Source organism: Penicillium verrucosum, assembly GCF_028828655.1.
Source record: "Penicillium verrucosum strain IBT 35672 chromosome Unknown utg000005l_segment0_segment0, whole genome shotgun sequence".
NCBI classification, from domain to species: domain Eukaryota; kingdom Fungi; phylum Ascomycota; class Eurotiomycetes; order Eurotiales; family Aspergillaceae; genus Penicillium; species Penicillium verrucosum.
In genome coordinates, this window is record NW_026643214.1 from 1 (window position 1) to 19,042 (window position 19,042).

General features: G+C 49.0%; 8 protein-coding genes across 8 annotated transcripts; 3 read left to right on the forward strand and 5 right to left on the reverse strand.

The window, feature by feature from the left end:
• Positions 1 to 99: 99 nt before the first annotated feature.
• Positions 100 to 1,559, reverse strand: N7516_010848 (uncharacterized protein; the record flags this gene model as incomplete). The annotated part of the gene is made up of 4 exons (XM_057223566.1): positions 100 to 1,037; positions 1,096 to 1,133; positions 1,197 to 1,237; positions 1,302 to 1,559. The coding sequence occupies 4 exons, from the start codon at positions 1,557 to 1,559 to the stop codon at positions 100 to 102; spliced, it is 1,275 nt and encodes a 424-aa protein (XP_057068706.1).
• Positions 1,560 to 2,663: 1,104 nt separating this feature from the next.
• Positions 2,664 to 4,317, reverse strand: N7516_010849 (uncharacterized protein; the record flags this gene model as incomplete). Its single annotated transcript, XM_057223567.1, has 5 exons — positions 2,664 to 2,795; positions 2,856 to 3,266; positions 3,326 to 3,884; positions 3,950 to 4,066; positions 4,136 to 4,317. 5 exons carry the CDS (start codon positions 4,315 to 4,317, stop codon positions 2,664 to 2,666), a joined length of 1,401 nt encoding a protein of 466 aa, XP_057068707.1.
• A 1,161-nt stretch (positions 4,318 to 5,478) lies between these two features.
• N7516_010850 (uncharacterized protein) lies at positions 5,479 to 6,345 on the forward strand (the record flags this gene model as incomplete). Its single annotated transcript, XM_057223568.1, has 1 exon — positions 5,479 to 6,345. One exon carries the CDS (start codon positions 5,479 to 5,481, stop codon positions 6,343 to 6,345), a length of 867 nt encoding a protein of 288 aa, XP_057068708.1.
• A 233-nt stretch (positions 6,346 to 6,578) lies between these two features.
• N7516_010851 (Zn(II)2Cys6 transcription factor) lies at positions 6,579 to 8,728 on the reverse strand (the record flags this gene model as incomplete). The annotated part of the gene is made up of 3 exons (XM_057223569.1): positions 6,579 to 6,706; positions 6,759 to 8,557; positions 8,625 to 8,728. The coding sequence occupies 3 exons, from the start codon at positions 8,726 to 8,728 to the stop codon at positions 6,579 to 6,581; spliced, it is 2,031 nt and encodes a 676-aa protein (XP_057068709.1).
• A 978-nt stretch (positions 8,729 to 9,706) lies between these two features.
• Positions 9,707 to 12,179, forward strand: N7516_010852 (transketolase family protein; the record flags this gene model as incomplete). The annotated part of the gene is made up of 5 exons (XM_057223570.1): positions 9,707 to 9,894; positions 9,961 to 10,070; positions 10,142 to 10,624; positions 10,681 to 11,198; positions 11,262 to 12,179. The coding sequence occupies 5 exons, from the start codon at positions 9,707 to 9,709 to the stop codon at positions 12,177 to 12,179; spliced, it is 2,217 nt and encodes a 738-aa protein (XP_057068710.1).
• A 1,055-nt stretch (positions 12,180 to 13,234) lies between these two features.
• On the reverse strand, positions 13,235 to 14,074 carry N7516_010853 (uncharacterized protein; the record flags this gene model as incomplete). Its single annotated transcript, XM_057223571.1, has 1 exon — positions 13,235 to 14,074. The coding sequence occupies one exon, from the start codon at positions 14,072 to 14,074 to the stop codon at positions 13,235 to 13,237; it is 840 nt and encodes a 279-aa protein (XP_057068711.1).
• A 1,103-nt stretch (positions 14,075 to 15,177) lies between these two features.
• N7516_010854 (uncharacterized protein) lies at positions 15,178 to 15,711 on the reverse strand (the record flags this gene model as incomplete). Its single annotated transcript, XM_057223572.1, has 1 exon — positions 15,178 to 15,711. The coding sequence occupies one exon, from the start codon at positions 15,709 to 15,711 to the stop codon at positions 15,178 to 15,180; it is 534 nt and encodes a 177-aa protein (XP_057068712.1).
• Positions 15,712 to 16,451: 740 nt separating this feature from the next.
• N7516_010855 (Winged helix-turn-helix transcription repressor DNA-binding) lies at positions 16,452 to 18,106 on the forward strand (the record flags this gene model as incomplete). The annotated part of the gene is made up of 6 exons (XM_057223573.1): positions 16,452 to 16,494; positions 16,545 to 17,326; positions 17,376 to 17,639; positions 17,693 to 17,857; positions 17,912 to 17,998; positions 18,050 to 18,106. 6 exons carry the CDS (start codon positions 16,452 to 16,454, stop codon positions 18,104 to 18,106), a joined length of 1,398 nt encoding a protein of 465 aa, XP_057068713.1.
• Between the last annotated feature and the right edge of the window lie 936 nt (positions 18,107 to 19,042).

Below are 19,042 nucleotides of genomic sequence, written 5' to 3' on the forward strand. Positions count from 1 at the left end.
TAAACCCTAACCCTAACCCTAACCCTAACCCTAACCCTAACCCTAAACCCTAACCCTAAGCCCTCCCTAACCCTAAGCCCTAACCCTAAACCCTAAGCCCTAAGCCTCAGCACCGATACTGAGGACGCCCACCCGGCACTTCTTGAATACCTTGATGGCTCGGGTGCCCGTCGCAGCAAGCAAACCTATTTCGCCCCCGACTGGGGAGATAAGGTCACCACGGTCAAGGATCTTAGAGTTAAGCGTAATGTCGCTTCCGGGTTCGCGGACATTTTCGCCTGGGAAGATATCATCGGCTAGAATTTCGACAGTTGCTTCCTCTTGGCCATCCAGGGCTGAGGATGCCGTGTCATCAAACCTAACCACAGCGTTGGCATTGGGAGGAAGGGACGCGCCAGCGGTAATTTTAGCAATGATTCCTGGTCGTAGGGGCTCAAAGGCTCCGCTCATGTTGGCGTGGGTGATTGAAGATCTATGGAAAATCGCGTTGGTGGATTTGCCTTCTATCGCAACGATGGCGTAGCCATCAACAAGACTGGTGGGGTATGCCGGTAACATCTCGCTGGCGTAAACATCTTCGGCGATGACGGAGCCGATGATTGAAGTGGTGACAGGCGTTTCGACCACAATGGGTGCAGGGGTTTGCTCGCAGATCACACGTAGTGCTTCCTCTACAGAAAGCGTAGGATTGAAACAAGGGTGGTAGCGCTGATTGAGGCCCATGGCGGGTGTGTTGGATTTGGACCGGGGACAGTGTGGTGATGTGTGTGCTTTGCGGATCAGATGGCCATGGGCATGGTGTTGATGATAGGGTTCAAGTTGAGGTTGCGTTGGATGCTGGGAAATAGTGACTGCGGCCTCAGTGTTTGACTTATTCAAGCCAGTAGTATGTAAGGAGCGACGGTACTGCGGGAAAACATGAGGGAGGAGTTTCATAACGGCTTCAATATTCTCCATGGCTCCTTTGGAAGATCTTGGTAAACTGACAATCAAAGTCTTCTCACGAACACCAACAATCGATCTTTCCAACTTTGTGACTAGGAGTGAATGAGCTGGGATGTATAATCAAGTGGGTGGGCTGATATATAATCTCACATGGAGTAAATTTCAGAGACTCGGTGATCATGCTTTGGCTAGACAGGTTATTACGGGATGAGCATAAGTCCGAAACCACAGATGAAACCATGTACACTCACATTGGGATGGGGGCATGTCGATTAATCAAGAGAGTGACGGCCTAGGATGATGTCTTTAGCACACAAGATCCGGTTGGCCAGCAAAGATCCCAATGATTTACTCACCTCGGCAGTATGGTCTTTGCCTCCTAAGCCTGCCACAGCACTAAGTAGAACTAGATGGTGCCAATTGGGGCCACTAGTCCAGTCGCAAACTGCTTGCTGGATTTGTAGGACATTGTTCGGAACTATACGAATTGCGGACAGCTCCCACTTCTCCTCCTTGACCAGAATAGGCGCAAGAGCACTAGCCGCATGGTCCAAAGTGGGATCCTTGAAGGCTTCGTCGGAGATGATCAGGATGGCAGCGCTTTTTATTTCCATTGTGTTGAGAGATGGATTTAGCTATGCGGGTAACTGAAGCCTTTTAAACCTCAAAAAACTGAGGTATGGCAAAATGTTGAAGTTGAAATGCTATCTTGCTACATATCTAATGGCCATTCCATGGTATATTCATTCTAGTATCTCTGGTATGCTAAGTCGCTGTCGGATCGAATCTAATGAACTAAGATGGGCCGTAGGCGAGCATATGACCACTAAGCGAGCTGCAAACCCAAAATACACCTTAAATATAGTATTTCACGCCTTGATACCTCAACTACCACGTTATTTTACAGACTGCTTACGAGAAACCAAGTTTGTTTTCATATTCACCCCTCGCTTAATGGCCACGAGCTCGCTTAACGTCCGTATGTGTAGGTCAATTACGAGCCGGTCTCTGGGGTTAGAGTTGGTTCGATGCTCTTAGTTGCTTATTGTTTACTGTAGACACTCGTTGGGTAAAGGCTTCAAAAAGCATCCACTAACAACCCTCAGCTTTATCGTCATCTTCATTGTCCACTGAGACATAACCCAAATTGCGACAACGTCAGTAGTGAAGTTGTTTGTGTCATAGCTGAATGGCAATGTTATCTTGGCCATCATACCTGTTATCCAATTGCGATATATATCAAGTGCAATTCCCTTCCAAAGCAATCACACAGCCATGCTAACACCAATACGGGGGTAAAGCCGGTGGTCAAGTTGACTCTGGAGAGGTATAAAGCTAAAAAGCACTAAATTGGAGAAACACATGACTAGTATAATAGGTGATCAGTTTGATATATACATTGTACCTGCCGGATCTATCTTACACCGGCCGGATACCAAACCTCGGAATCATAAGTATCTTTCTTTATGGAGTTTTCCAAAATCGTGACCATCGGGCATTTCGCGCCCAATAATATATAAAATGACGCCCAACGTGATGGATTTATCTTCAGCTAGGATGACATGACTACATCTATTTTCATAGACAAAACAGACTTATGTGCAACATTAGATATCCAGGTTCGGCCCTAGCAAGTTTTGTCGTTGTTATACCAATGACTCATGTACTCATCATCCAGGTGATTAGATCTCCTTTCAACATCCAACACTTGACTACCATCACTGGGTGCGCTGGCGGCGACGGAACCAAACATGCAAGAACAGAAAGTCAATCACGCCCACCGCTAGCATCGCCGAAATGACAGAGAATCCCATGATATACTTAGGGCCATCCTTTTCTGGGAATAGGTACTGTGCGTTCCGAGTTAGCTTCATTGCCGAACAGACAATATGATTTGGTGAGAAACGTACCGATCCGTAGATCTGTGCCAAGTTACCCAGTGCATTCACCATAGCCAAAGCAACACCTCGGGCCTGGGGGTGCATCCCACCAAAGGCGGAGGAGGCATAGGCCAGTGTACCTGCATTGGTGGCCCAAAGGCCGGATGCCATGAGAACCAGGAGAACATACCGAGCCGTGAAATTGTACACAGCGCAGACAATGATCGAACATAACAGGGAAAATGTCAGCCAACTAGCAATAATGATGCCACGCCAGTTGGGAACTTTGTCGCTGAAGTAGGATGTCACACCCGTGGCGATAAACGCCACGCCATAGATTGGCACAGTCAATAGATTAACTTTCTTGGTGGATGCATCTCCGAAAAGTCCTTGTACAAGGGTAGGATAGAAGTACGTGAGGGTACTTGAACCAACTATGACCTATGGAGAATGACCTATTAGTGATGTTAAAGATAAGGGCCAAAGGAGGGGGTCCGAACCATATATCCAATAACCAACGCCCAGGTGCGAAGGTCTCGGCAAGCCACTTTACAAGCATCCCAGTTGCTTAGGTGCTCGGTATCCTCGGTTGTAGCGGTGACGTTCTGAGCTGCCAGGCGTGCCACAGCGATATGCCTCTCGCGCTCTGAGAGACGTCGTGATGTACCCGGGAAATCCGGAAGGATGAAGAGGGAAATGATAGCAAAACCGACAGTAGCGGCGCCTTCAATAATGAACAGCCACCGCCAACCACGAATACCATGAACCCCCTCAAGGCCATCGACAATACCGGCAGCGATCAGGCCACCAAAGGCACCTGACAGAACGGCTGCAGATATGAACACACCGAATCTCTTGGATTGTTCATTTTGTTTGTACCATGATGACAGGAGAAGAATCACACCCGGGGCAAAGCCAGCCTCGACACATCCAAGAATGACTCGAAGAACTACCAGATGGGTGAAATCACTGATAACAGCCATCACACAAGTCAACGCACCCCATAGAATCATGATTGATGGGAGAAAAATAGAGGGTCGGGATCGACCCAGGGCAAGACTGCAGAAAAAGGGCAGTTAGCAGTCATGGTCTGAAGCTGAGGGCTAAGGATAGTATTGTCGTACTTGCTCGGCACCTCAAAAACCACGTATCCGACGAAGAAGACAACCAGCGCAATCGAATATTCGTTGGATGACAAGTCGAGATCTACTTCCATGCCAGAGATCTTTGCATTGCCGATGCTGTAGACAAACGCCCATTAGCACCCTGATAAAGTATAAGATCTCTAGCTCCAACATGTTCACACTCACTTAGTTCTGTCCAGGTAGGACAGGAGGTACATGATCCAGATAGTCGGCAGGAGGGTGAGGTCAATCTTCCTCACCAACGCCTTCTCCTCTTCTGGGCTGAACGAGACAGATTCGCTGATATTCACATTCTCAATCTCATGAGAGGAGACGTCTTTCAGTTGGCTCTCAAAGTCGCGGTCCATGGTGGCTTTTTGGAGGACCTGAAGGTTGAAGGAGTAGAGAATAAAATGTTGGGTTGGACATGAACCTCCTTACGGAAAGTATATGTTCTTCCCTCAACCCCGGATATACGAGGCTACGGCTTTGGGACCTGGGGAAATCCCGACATTCGCTCATCCGGCATGCTCGTTTTTTCCCATATCCACCCCCACAACTTCCCAAGCGCGACTTCCCGCTCTCCACAGTCGATTGGCGTGTGTGGTCGCATCGAGGGCAAAGTGGAGCCTCTCCTTCAACGCCAATCCACCAAGGTCGCCACTGGGAAGGTCTAATATTTTCGAAATCCGCGGAACGGAATATACCCCATGGGGAGTCAATGCCGCATTGATCACTGTTCTCGCACACACGTTCAGTAAGCACACAAGCGTAGCCCTCGCCAAAACCCATGAGTTTACTAGCTGAGGTCCCACGACCTAAAAGGTGTTGGAAACTATGAATGTGGGAACAAAGAAGAAAAGCAGGAGGGGGAGAGACATTTGTATTGGGAAAGAGGCGCCCGAGACACCGAGAGGCGCGTTCTGAGGTTCTCTGCCTGAGACACCAACTCCAAAGGGCATCATCCGAAAAGAAAAAGACAGGTCAACTTGCATTAGTTTATACTGTCTCCATAATACTCTGCCTCCTGGTGTTTTTATTTTTGGTTATATTTGATTTCTGATCGATTTCCAACGTCAAAAAAGCTTTCCATGAAGCTCAACTGTTTGGGGCTTATGTCCACGTGGGTGGGGGTTGATCCCTGCGCCTCGATGCGAGGGTCGATGGTCTCGACTTTCAACTGCACGGGGGTTGTCAACTGCATGGGGATTGGATAGGGCTCGCTTCGAAGGACAACATTGATCGCTTATCTTGTTCTTGCGGATAACGACCGTCTACAGGTGGGTCGGCCTGGTGTAGCAGCAGTCCTCGGCAATGCATGTGTAGTAATCTCTCGGCTACCCCGTTAATCAACAAACCTACGCGACTCGAGTATACCGAGCTCTTCGGTATGTGGTTAGGCGATATCGGAGTCCCTTGGCTAAACAGAAGGTCATGGCAGACTTAAAAAGGTGCTCTGCTCTCCCATTCTAAGGGCTGATCAATTCCCTCAATCGCCCCTAACTCTTACGGCACACAAATACATCAAAATGCCTCCAAGTATTCAAGACACTACCACTGGCGCCGCTGGCGGCGAATTCGCAGCACCAGCCCCTGCCTTCCTTGACACGCAACCAGGTCCAGACCACGACTGGAGAATCACCCTGAAGGACAAGGTCATCGCCATCACCGGTGCCAACCGAGGTATCGGTCTGGCTATTGCACAGGTCTGCCTGGCCAACGAGGCAGCAGCCATCTTCAGCCTGGACGTGTTTGAACCTGGCGAGGAGTTCGTTGCCCTGCAAAACGCCAATCCAAAGCGCTTATCCTACGTCCACTGCGACGTCACCTCCGAGGACAGCGTCAACTCCGCAATCGATGCTGTCATCTCCGCACGAGGCGCCATCCACGGCTTCATCGCAAACGCCGGCATGACAAAGCACCAGCCAGCGCTCGACTTCACCCGCGCCCAGCTGGACCAACTGTTCAATCTCAACGTCTTTGGCGCCTACTTCTGCGCTACTACTGTGGCTCGCCGCTTCATTGAGCTGGGAATCAAGGGGTCAATTGTCTTTACTGCTTCCATGACCTCTTATCGCCCCAACCGTGCGGCGCCCTCGGCTCCTTATGGAGCTACTAAGGGGGCTGTCCGGAATATGACGCATACGCTGGCTATGGAGTGGGCCAAACATGGCATCCGTGTCAACTCAATCTCACCGGGCTTTATTAAAACTGCTATGACTTACTTTGTAAATCAGGCACCCGACTGGAACCTCAAGATGCAATACTATGGCGGCATGCCCAGATTAGCAGACCCCAAGGAGCTTGGCGGAGCCTACGTGTATCTGCTCTCTGACGGTGCATCTTACACCACAGGTATCGATATTCCGGTTGCTGGCATTGTCGGAGCGTGGTGAGGATGGGAGTCCATGATAATGATAAATGAAATGATCTACGGATACCGCATTTGAGAAGACTTAGGGTTCGATTGAAGAAACAATGATAGTCCTTGTATTTGGTCCCGGTTCATAAAAGTGCGTGATGGAACCAGCTCAATTGAACTCCTTTTAGTATACATAACTTCCCATGGAATTAATTTGGTCGGGAGAAACGTCCCTTGTCTCTGGTTCGCCAAATTTGGTGTTTCAATCTATACCTGCCACGCTTTTTGCAGTTTTGCAATAAGACCTTTACCGGGGAATTTGCTGATCCTCAGCATTTTCTCCAATATACAGAGTAACTCGCGCTGCATCTCAGGCGACCGAATAAACTGGCCCACTTGTGTTCTGTCAGTTGAGAGAAGAAAAAAGAGTCAGGAGGGGGCCTTTACCTCCAAACAAAGCCTGTACATTAACAAAGGCTATTGCAGGTTCATGTTCTTGGCTGGCATTAGCGATGCCGCAGACCACCTTGACACTTTCACTGAGCTGCTTCTCGCGGAGACAGTAGGCGTTCAGTCCCCCCATCGTCGGTTGGTTCAGCAACACAGTAGCTCTTGCGAAATGGTACATCTGCATCGCCCCTGCGTGGTTAGGTGGGTGAATCCATATGGACGGGAACACTGTATTTGAGCCAGAATCCGTGACGACAGTAACCGGCTGGTAGGAAGCCGGGAGGACACTATGCCAATCGTCGAGAGCGCGGAGAAGTCGGTCACCCTGCTGCGTTCTATGTGTTGGGTTCTTGTTTGCCGACATCCCGTCCGAAGCGGCATATTCTACACACTTGCCGCAGATGTAGACTATCCTTGTTGCGAGCTCATCCGAGTCGAGCTCCTCGAGCTTCTTCCGAGCACGCCAGAAGGTGAGAGTTGGCCGTCCTGTCTGGAAGGCCGCCCAAATATCCTGCCGGAGCCACGCCCACCATACGGCTCGCCTTAAGCCGTCAACGGACTCGCCATCATTGTCCTGAGACCGCTGTATCCAGAAGGAGCCTCGCAAGTGTTGTTCCCAGTCACCACTGGTCGAGGCGTTGTCGGCGTCAAACATCTCATACATGCTGATCATGGTGGCTGTCGCCAAAATCTCACGGGATTCCGCATAGGGTGGGTAGAGCAATGTCTGCGAGAGATATTGAAGCGTTTCGTAGTAATACTGTGTAGCTATGTGTGCTGGAGCAGGGTTCGACTCTGAGGGCAGATCAGTCGCTGCTGCTTGGGAGGTTGGAGTATTCGCATTTTGAGCCACATGATCGCCTGATACACTTTCACCCGACCCACGCATGAGACCAAGTGACATGTGCTTAGCCCCAACTGCGAGTATAGACTTCAGAAGCCCTGTGTTTTGTAGCGCAAGATGCGGGACGACATTAGTGAAATGCCGAGCTGGATCAAACAAGTCTAGAATTGGCCCAACAACATCAATGAAGTATCGAAAGAACTTGAGGTCGAGTACCGATAATTGTATTCTGCTCCTCGTGTTCCAGGGCTGGGGAAATTGGTGATAATCTAGTAAAGGGGCTTCGATCCCGTCATCTCGATGTTCCGGGCCGAGTCGCTGCTGCTCAGAGTGCCTCTCAGCTTGTTCGAGGTGAGCCTCAGGACAATCAGGGGCCGGTGACTGTCTTCGTGAGAGGGCAATTTCGGGGAATTTCCATCGTGGGTCCACCGTTGAAGCGTCGTTGAGCCTTTGGATGTTGCTGATAGCATCCCGTGCTACCAGATCGAACCATTCACCGGGAGATATATTGAGCAGTGGTATCTGGCTAAGAGAAAGTGGAGAACCCAAGAAGCCTGAGTCAATGCTAGGCAGCCTCTCGGCGTTAGCCAAACGGTCATTCAGTGGCGTATCACTCGAGCTGCTATGCTGGGGCGGGGCGAAGGCTTCGGTAGGGGCTGAGTAGGTAGCCTGAAGGTATGGACCTGAACTCGGCTGCTGCTCCTGGGAACTACGAAGTCCTCCTTGAGCTAGTCCTGCATTGTTGGTTCCGCTTCCTACTACACGTGCATCTCCAACTCTCTCCTCCGGTGAATCCGGTTGAGCCCTTGGAGACCCAAAGTCGGCTCCAACTTCAGTGGCATGTCGCTGGTCACCAACCTGGGCGTATCGACAGATACGATTTGACTTGGAGCACCGCACGCAAGTGGGTTTGCCATCGTCGCACTTCACGCGTCTCTCCCTGCAGGTAAGGCTGTCATGCGTGTGAGTGACGTTGATGTTCGCTTGTGGTCATTCTGAACTGATGCGTATCTACTCACCATCCTGTCTTGGTTCTCAATCCGCGGGCCCGAGATAGTCTGACGCGGCGACGCCGAGTCCCCGTGGGGTTGCCTTCTGAACTTTTTGGGTTAGTAACCTCCATTGAGGATAGTTTCGTGGTTTTCGTCTCGAAGATGCCAAGGTCGTTAAAAGATTTTCCCCGGAATTCTTTACCCCGCCTTGACCTGACCCACTTTGGGGTTGGGGAACTCGACTGTTTGAATTCCCTTCCTCTCTCTTTGTATTTGCTTCAAAAATGGAATGGGTTATTTTATGATGGCTACACGCATGCACGCACTGATACTAATATACCGTATAACCATATATTTAAAATAGGAATCTTGATGTAGATGAATTTTATCATGTCAATAATGTATATATCGCAATCCGGCTTTGCCAAAGCATGGACCAATCAGCCTGTACTCCGAACTCAGGAAAGGACAATAAATGCAGGACAAGAAAAATCACAACTGGACTATCATCAAGCACGCACCAGCAATACATTAGCTAGACAATGATTCTTAACGGATCCCAAGAAAGTTTGGGTTTTCAAGGTACTTAATGCAGGTGTCAACAGGCCTGGAGTATAACGGCATTGATCAACCCGATCCAATGCAGCCGTACTTATCAGATCATCACCTGCACATCATAAGATTGCATGTTCAACAACTGCCGTGGCGGACAGACCAATAACCGAGGACCCCCATGTTTCATAATGATATTGGATAAAAGGTTGCAGGTGGGTTCTCGAGGCGAGGGCCATTGGCCTCGAAGCGAAGGATTACCCCCGACCACCGTTGACCACCCACCATTCAGCAACAGCAGGTTTGCGCAAACTCGCCACTCTGTTCAATTTCCCTTCAATAATTGATTGATACTATCGGGTGCAAGTGATGCATGACTTCGTCTCGATGCCGAACATCCACGATCCAGTATTGGCACAACGATGGATATGATATGAAGTCCTGAGTATAAGAATCGGCAGTCCACTCGACTTTGTCCCTAGCCCTTTGCAGCTTCTCATCACGAAGTGCTTTTCTCAAAGACTCATTTTTAGTCTCAGTCAGCCGAACTTTACGCCATGGCACCTGCGCTGGAACTCCTCGAGAAGCCCGCTCAGTGTCTGCCAGTAAAGGCAGTCTCAGCGACCCGCAATGGCGATGCTACTGGACTCAGATTGGAGAGCCCAGAGAAGCATGAGCGGGTGATGAATGTCTTCCGAGCGTTCATCGCTGATCTCTGCCAGCAGTACGGCGAAGGCCACGCTGGGTAAGTCAACACCCTCTTCGGCAATCCCCTTGTTTACGGCGCAACCCTAACTGGACCTTGTCACAGATCTCCTATGGGTATGGCTGCGATTGGAATTTCCCTATATAAGTATGTCATGAAGTACTCTCCAGATAATTGCAACTACTTCAACCGGGACCGGTTCGTTCTTTCAAATGGTACGTCTTCTGTGTCCCCTCAGTTATCCGCAGAAGGAAAGCCACCTGTAACTAAACTGACATCATAATAGGCCACGCCTGCCTGTGGCAATACCTCTTTATGCATCTTGTTGGCGTGAAGAGCATGACACTTGAACAGCTCAAGTCCTACCACTCATCAAAGCTCGACTCAGTCTGCCCTGGCCACCCTGAAATTGAGAATGAGGGTATAGAGGTTACAACTGGACCACTCGGCCAGGGTCTCGCCAGTGCCGTTGGCCTTGCCATGGCCACTAAGAACCTTGCCGCGACTTACAACAAGCCCGGCCATGAGCTAGTGAATAACATGACATGGTGCATGGTGGGCGATGCTTGCCTTCAGGAGGGTGTTGGTCTCGAGTCGCTGTCCCTCGCTGGTCACTGGAAGCTAAACAATCTCTGTGTTATCTTCGACAATAACTCGGTTACGTGTGACGGGACTGCTGATGTCGCCAACACCGAGGATATCAACACCAAGATGCGGGCCACCGGTTTTAACGTTATAGACGTGTACAACGGGAATTCAGATGTTGCCGGTAAAGTCTCAGAGCACCTTCAACTTGGCGCTGAAAGCTGTGCTAATATACATCAGAAATCACAAACGCTCTTCTTGGTGCTAAATTGAGCGACAAGCCCACCTTCCTCAACGTTCGTACCACTATTGGCTACGGGGCTGCCAAAGCCGGCACTGCCGACATACACGGGGCTGCGCTTGGAGTCGACGAAGTGGCTAACTTCAAGAGGAGGTTCGGCCTCAACCCTGACCAGCATTTCCACATCCCCCAAGACGTCTATGACTTCTTCAGTGACATCCCTGGTCGTGGTGCGGCACACGAAGCCGCCTGGCAAAACGCCCTGGTGAAGTATCAGATTGAAGACCCCGTACTATCAGCTGAATTTGCGCTCCGTGTTGCAGGCAAGATGCCCGAGGACTGGACCAAATGTATTCCTCGCACGCAAGACCAGCCCACCGCGCCAACGGCCACACGAAAGTCAGCCGGTGTCGTGACCAACGCCCTTGCGGTGAATATAAATTCATTCTTGATCGGAACAGCGGATCTTACTCCCTCGGTCAATGTCTCCTACAAAAACAAAGTCGACTTCCAATCCGTAAGTATATTATGTTCAGTTTGCTCTTTACAAGTTCAAAGCAGGATATTAATGCAAAACTAGCCCGAACTCCAAACTGCGTGTGGCCTGAACGGAGACTACAGCGGTCGATATATCCACTACGGTATCCGTGAGCACGCCATGTGCTCTATCTCCAACGGGCTTTCTGCCTTCAACAAAGGCACTTTTATCCCCATGACAAGCACCTACTTTGTCTTCCACTTGTACGCCGCTGCTGGGGTGCGCATGGCCGCGCTTCAAGGCCTGCAGCAGATTCACATCGCCACCCACGACAGTATTGGCGTTGGTGAGAACGGACCTACCCACCAACCCATTGCCGTTGCCGCTCTTTACCGTGCCATGCCTAATGTTCTTTATATCCGGCCATGCGACGCAGAAGAAGTGGCCGGAGCCTACATCGCGGCCATCCAAGCCACTGAGACACCTACTGTTATCTCACTCTCCCGGCAGAGCCTGACCCAGTACCCCCAACACTCTTCGCGCGAGGGTACGCTCAAGGGCGCGTACGTCTTCGCGGAGGCCGGGGGCGATGATTTCGATGTAACCTTGATCGGAGTCGGGTCTGAGATGGGCTACGCGATGCAGACTAGGGAACTGCTTCTCAACGACCATGGTGTCAGGGCACGAGTCGTTTCTTTCCCTTGTACTAGGCTATTTGAGCAGCAGTCGCGGGATTACAAGCAATCGGTTTTGAGGTCGCACGCTGAAAGGCCCACTGTCGCGATCGAGGCTTACCCGTCCAATGGGTGGGAACGCTATGCTGATGCTTCGGTGTCGATGAACAGCTTTGGAAAGAGCCTTCCTTCAAAGGAGACATACGAGCACTTTGGATTTGCACCGAAGAGCATCGCACCTAAGGTCAAGGCCTTAGTTGAGGAAGTCAGGCGAGACGGTATCGGAATTTTGAGGGGTGACTTTAGGGATTTCAACGGTAGCTTGCGGATTGGTGTTGAGCATTAGAAGATTTTCGAAGATATCCGAATTTTTAGATAATTGATTTTGTTGAACAATCTCCCATACATGCATGTTTGCCAATTGCATGTTTGCTATTTGCTACAGACTGGGCCCCTTTTGTTTGCTATTTCCTAGCTTGTTTGCTACAGATCGAGTATGGTTTAGATGGTTTAATAGGGTATAAAACCCTCTGCATTTCTAGTTTAATCAATTAATGTTCCTCCGCTTTCTCCCAACATAGTAGTAATCTTGTTCAACGGATTGAACAGATTTATATAACCATATATGTTCAGGTAGGCTGTACAGTACTACAGTACCACTTAGACGAACTTACCTAGAGCCCCGCTGAGGTAATCTAACACTTAACGCGAAAAGAAACGTACTTTGTGTAGCGGTGCGAGTATTGCATGTTGCATATTGTACCAATTGTGTGGAGACCACCATGGACTTCAGTAGTGACTAGGTCTCGATTCTCATCGTCCAGTTTGATTCTCAACTTTTTTTACCACGTATGTAATCATAAATGTGCAGATAGTTAGAGTGATGATGCATAAATTTATGTAAAGGCACCGGAAAGCTAGTCTACATAACTATATAGTTATCGGGTTGATGAACCAAGTAAAATGTTAAAAGATAAACAGGAAGTTCTTGACTTTCTATATGTTCAATAAGGCGCTGGACTTTACAGCTGCAACTTTACCATGTATGTAACTATATATAATGTCCGCAGTGCTGCGTAGTAACCTCCCAAATGCGATGGTGGAACCATTACGAGTGTAGTATTAGACTATATATATCAATGTGATGGACTCGAGGATTAAGAGATCTAGGCGCACAACTTGAACTTAATTTGTACATTTTAAATTATAAACAACACAAACATATACAACAGTGAGGATTCACTGGCGTGTGGCTTGTCTGCGGCCAGTAGTTGGGTGTCACCGGAGAGGTGCGAATCAGAGTGAGAATCACCCTTGGTCGTGCGACGGCCGCACTAACCCCCTCGAGTGACAAGGACCGTGGTATGACTGGGTTGCAAGTTGACAAAGTGTGTTCGGCTATTACAACCGCGACAACTTCATCTGACGGTTCACGTCCTTGTAGAGAAGGTAGCGGAATTTGCCAGGGCCACCCGCGTAACAGGCCTGCGGACAAAAGGCGCGCAACCACATGAAATCACCCGCTTCCACTTCCACCCAGTCCTGATTGAGCCTGTACACGGCTTTACCTTCTAGTACATAAAGCCCATGTTCCATGACATGCGTTTCAGCGAATGGTATAAGACCGCCGGGCTCGAAGGTGACAATGGTGACATGCATATCATGGCGCAGATCGCTCGGGTCAACGAATCGAGTAGTCGCCCAAGCACCGTTGGTGTTCGGCATCGGCGTGGGCGGAAGATCCTTTTCATTGAGGAAAAGCGGCTCAGGCTTATCGAGTCCCTCTACATATTCGTAGGCCTTGCGTATCCAATGAAAACGGGCGGTGGTCGCACCTATGTTGCGCAGGTTCCAGCCGCTCTTCGGTGGTAGATAGGCATAGCCGCCCTCGGTAAGCGTGTGTTTCTGGCTTCCCAGGGTAATCGTCACTTCGCCCTCGACGACAAACACGACACCTTGTGCACTGTCGTCTGTTTCACCACGGTCGCTGCCGCCCCCCGGTTGCACTTCCATGATGTATTGGGAAAATGTTTCGGCAAAGCCTGATAACGGACGGGCAATCACCCATAACCGTGTCTTGTCCCAGAAAGGAAGGAAGCTCGTCACGATGTCGCTGAATGTGCCCTTCGGAATTACCGCGTACGCTTCGGTGAACATGGCACGGTCGGTGAGGATCTGTGTCTGTGGTGGCAATCCGCCTTTGGGTGCGTAATAGGCACCGAGCTTCTGGTCGTTACCCATGGTGGAGGTTTCCTTGCAGATGTGCAGGTATGGAATTCGCTTAACTTTTCTGAAAGAAGTATTGCCAGAGGGGTTCAACTTGGAGAAGGAATTGAGAAGTAATGGAGAATCTGAAGTTCTTTCCCGCACATTTAAATGCTGGCCTTATCATCGATCCACGGGGAATTCCCGGCGGTGACCGAGTTGCTTCGGTTTAGACCGACGGTGCCGGCCGACTGCGATTGGCCGTCTTTCATACAATTATTCTGTTTTGATGTTTTGATGTTTTGATGTTTTGATGTTTTGATGTTTTGATGTTTTGATGTTTTGATATTTTGATGTTTTGATATTTTGATGCTTTTATTTTGAAATTAGTCCACTTCTATTCGAGGCTAATTATGTCTAAAGAGGGGAGCTTAGAGTTTAGCGCATTTCCCTGCAGTGTAATGGTGGGTGATATTACAGAAGAAGAAGATATTGATTACCTAGGTAACTATCTAGGTAGATAGACACTTGAGAGGAATATTATTTACCCTAGTCCGCCTTAACGGGTCCTTCACAGTAATTCACGGCGGACAGCGAACGATGCCGGGCGAGTGCAAGACAGATCGCCATTTCAACAAAGGCTGAGTAGCAACCATGTAACAAATCATGGGGTGATTCACTTCACGCAGTTATTGGTGGAAATAGATAATTGCGACCAACGACTTGGTGAGGGCCCTGCAGCTATCGTAGGTAACGCAAGTAATTTGGGTGATTCCGCTCTGCGGTGGATAACAGCCACGCTTCCGGGCTTGGTTACGGGCGACTAAATACGCCATCCGACACATAACTCTCTCATTGGTTATTACCTCACCGCATCATTACTGTTTTATTTGTATACTATACACTTTATAGATTCAATTCAGATTCAGTTCATATTCACTTCAGATTCAATTCAACATGATATTTGTGAAGTGAGAGTGGATCTAAATTATTGCCTGGCAATATAAACCAATGAGAGAGTTATGTGTCGGGTGGCATACTTAGTCGCCCGTACTTGGTGTTGGTCCGATGAAATAGGCCCTTTGATAACGTCGGCATCATTATGAGAATCAGATATTTTAAGATTCTTTTGGTGGATATTAAGCCAGGTCGCCGTCAGATTGTTCCATTCGTCTTTGCCCGGCTCCCACACCGAAAGGTCTCTGAAGTCGGGATTCTTGAAGATCTCCTTGAGGGTGGGCATATTTGGCTCCTTCGTCGAAGTCATTGGTGGCGTAAATTCCAGGGCCGAACTCGTACTCGTTGTCGGAATTTGAAGTCGATATGACCGGAACAAAGAATGACATCAACAGCATCAGGGACCTCAGGTTCATCCTTCGAAACCAAAGATCATCTTTTTCAAAATCGAAGACGCCAGGCAACTTTTCCTGGACCATATCACAAGTGTTTTCTATCTTTTTCTTGAACTTCACACGTAGGGATCGAAGGTGACTTGGAAAGTCGCGGGTTCGGCCAAGAGGGTATAGGTCGCGGAATTGGTGATTGGTCGGTTCATAGGAGACCAGAGGCGGTATGTCGAAGACCGGCATGACGAAAGCCGTGGTAGGGGCAGGGGCCCGGCCGTCAAAGTACTTGTGAAGAACGGGGGCGGGGTAGCTTATCCTCGCTGGCATAGCGGGCAAACAGAAAAGACGCCGGGTGAACTCTATTGGACACGCCGACTATTTCGTCGTCGAGAAGGCAGGCGGGATCGTCGATAACATCGACGATATCATTGTACCCGAAAATCCATAAGATGTTTCTGTTTGATCCTACCATCTGCCAGGAGGCAGATAATCAGCGATCTCTTCGGGGATTTCTCCCGGGTATTTTCCTTCTATAAAGATAGGGTCAACCCCATTCTGCGTAAGTAAGAGCTTCGTCCTTTACACGTCCTTCGGCGGTGATTTGATCGTCCGGGTCGATTTCCCCTCGGTATCAGTGTCACAGTTATTTGGGAGTGTCATTCTTGAACTTCGAATTGGGGAAAGAAAGCTTGCTATGTCAGGGGAAATCCGAAAATTGGGGTGATCTTCACGATCCTGTCATTTGTCGACGGCATTGTTGTCGACATGTCAACCTGACGTAATCAGATGTTGTCCGTGTATCCAAATCGTGGCCATTCCACCAAGGGGTACCTGAGTACCTGATTCGACGATTGTTCATAATAAAGTCCACGGGTGCACCCGTGGGAAGAAGTGGACCGTGGAGAGATCTTCAAAGCGGCAAACATCGCAAACACGGCAAACATCGCAAACACCATAAACACGACCAAGACGATACGCTACCAGGCTCCAGGGGCTGTGGACTTTCCTTCTAAAATAATCCGTTTTGCACTTTCCATTATCACAGAGTTGGTTTTCCTCATGTCAACATGGGCTCTAAAACATCGGAAAATGAAAACGAAGGGGGTGGTAGTAAGTCTTATACCGGTAGGCCTCCATCGAAGTCGGCTGACATTTCGCAGACGCTCCTTCCAGCTCAGCCAAGCCGAATGTCACTGGTGGGGAACCTCGAGGCGCGCATTGGTCCCGGGATGGTGATGGCAGTCTTGGAGAAGGAGATGGAGATGACGATCCTGATGGGGACAATATCCCCCGCACTCTTACCTTGCCGTTGACCTCGCAAACTACACCCTCAACAAATTCGAAGAAGAGACGAAAGAGGCCCAAGAAGAAATCTTCCGTGTTGAAGCAATCTTCACCACCGCGAATTCCCCTCGTTGATCTCTTCCCTGATCGCCGGTATCCACATGGCGAGGCTCAACTTTATGAGCCTGTGGTTGAAAATACGACCCGCACCCCCGCTGAGGAAGTCCGATACCAGTCCCGTCATCACATCGAAGATGACACCTTTTTGAATGACTATCGGAAGGCTGCGGAGGTACACCGCCAAGTCCGACGTTGGACGCAAGAGAGTGTTCATCCAGGCCAGACTCTGACGGAGATTGCAGTGGGAATCGAGGATGGCGTGAGAGCGTTGCTCGATAATGCTGGTCTTGAAACTGGGCAAGGTCTTAGATCCGGACTAGGCTTCCCTACGGGTTTGTCACTCAACAATTGTGTTGCACACTACACTCCTAACCCGGGTCAAAAGGATGTGGTCCTTGAGTCAAGTGATGTCATGAAGGTCGATTTTGGCGTTCATATAAATGGCTGGATTGTTGACAGTGCCTTTACAATGTCATTTGACCCAACCTATGATAGTCTGCTTGCCGCTGTTAAGGACGCGACAAATACTGGCATTAAGGTAAACAATCCTTGGGTTTCAGGCTCGATTTAACGCTGACCACTTCTAGACTGCGGGAGTCGATGTCCGCATCAGCGATGTTAGCGCTGCCATACAGGAAGCAATGGAAAGCTACGAGGTTGACATCAATGGTCACACCTTCCCTGTCAAGGCAGTGCGCAACATCACTGGCCACAATATCGAGCAATATCGCATTCACGCTGGGAAATCTATACCATTTGTCAAGAACAATGATAACACTAAGATGGAAGCTGGAGAGATATTTGCTATTGAAACATTTGGAACGACTGGTCGTGGCTATCTCTTTGATGGAGTAGGTTTCATCCATCTTGCCTACAGTCATCACATACTCACGCAATTCTTTAGCCTGGGGTCTATGGTTACGGTAAAGACCCATCCGCACCAAAAAGGATCACATCGCACCTTGCCAGTGCGAAGACCCTTTATCAGAAAATCAACGAAAATTTTGGCTCACTTGTCTTCTGTCGCCGTTATCTTGAACGGCTTGGCGTCGAACGTTATCTAGCTGGTGTGAGTCTCCATACAGTATCTCCTCAACAGAAGACCAGGTGCTTATATAAACAGATGAACAACCTAGTTTCTAATGGGTATGTCGAGGTCTACCAACCTCTGATGGACGTGAAAGGATCGTATTCCGCTCAATTTGAACATGTTTGTGGAATTTCTTCTTTATAAACCAAACTGCGATGCTGACCTTTCTAGACAATTCTGCTGCGAGAATCATGCAAAGAAGTGATCAGTCGTGGAGATGACTATTAAGGTCCCTTCATCGCATAACTGAAAGTTGAGCCTTCTCATTGTTCCCTTTCGATAGTTTCCTGGTCGAATCACTATTCAACCTAGCTTTCACTACACACTCCTTTACGATATCCAGCTCTTCGTGTTAATTCAACATGGCATAAGTGTGTCTGGAGTCAATCAATCAACCAATCATTCAACGTTCAATTAACCTGTTGCAGTCCAACTAGTTGCGTATGATTATACAGACATTTCATCCAGCTGAGGTAAGAACTCGAAGCCAAACGCCGTACTGGGACCACATAGTGCAACCTATACCTAGGTAGATAAGATGATCTTACTCTTATAGTTACTTATTGATGTGTACATGTATATATAACTACCTAACTAGGTAGGTATATCATATAACTAGACGCTAAGCTCTTTCTAGATATAGACCTTCCCCACATCGGGGATTTCGTCATTCGACTTGCATGTCCCGCAATCACTTCGCCGACCGATGATCCGAAACCTCTGAATGTTCATGACGCTACTAAATTGTTGACTCTCCTTCTAGCATGGGTCCGAATAATAAATCATCGCGATCACGGTTCGGTGAGTCATTCTCTTGGACCCATGGATTGGTCACCCTCCTAACACCTAGGTACGTGTAGGCTGTCGCACCTGTCGTGCCCGAAAAGTGAGATATATTTCTACCCCAGATGACTTGGTATTCTAAAACAAGCAATCACAATTTCACAGGTCAAATGTGATGAAAAACCTGGCGAATGCGGTAACTGTGCTCGACTACGACTTGTCTGTTCTGGCTACACAACGCCGCTGAGATCTCAAACAACCGGAGGTGAAGCAGACCAGGGGGATTCTGGGAGAGGAAGAAGGACGTACCGATCTTGCACAGCATGCCGTGCCTCCAAAACCAAATGCTCCGGTGAGCGACCATGTCAACGATGCCGTTGG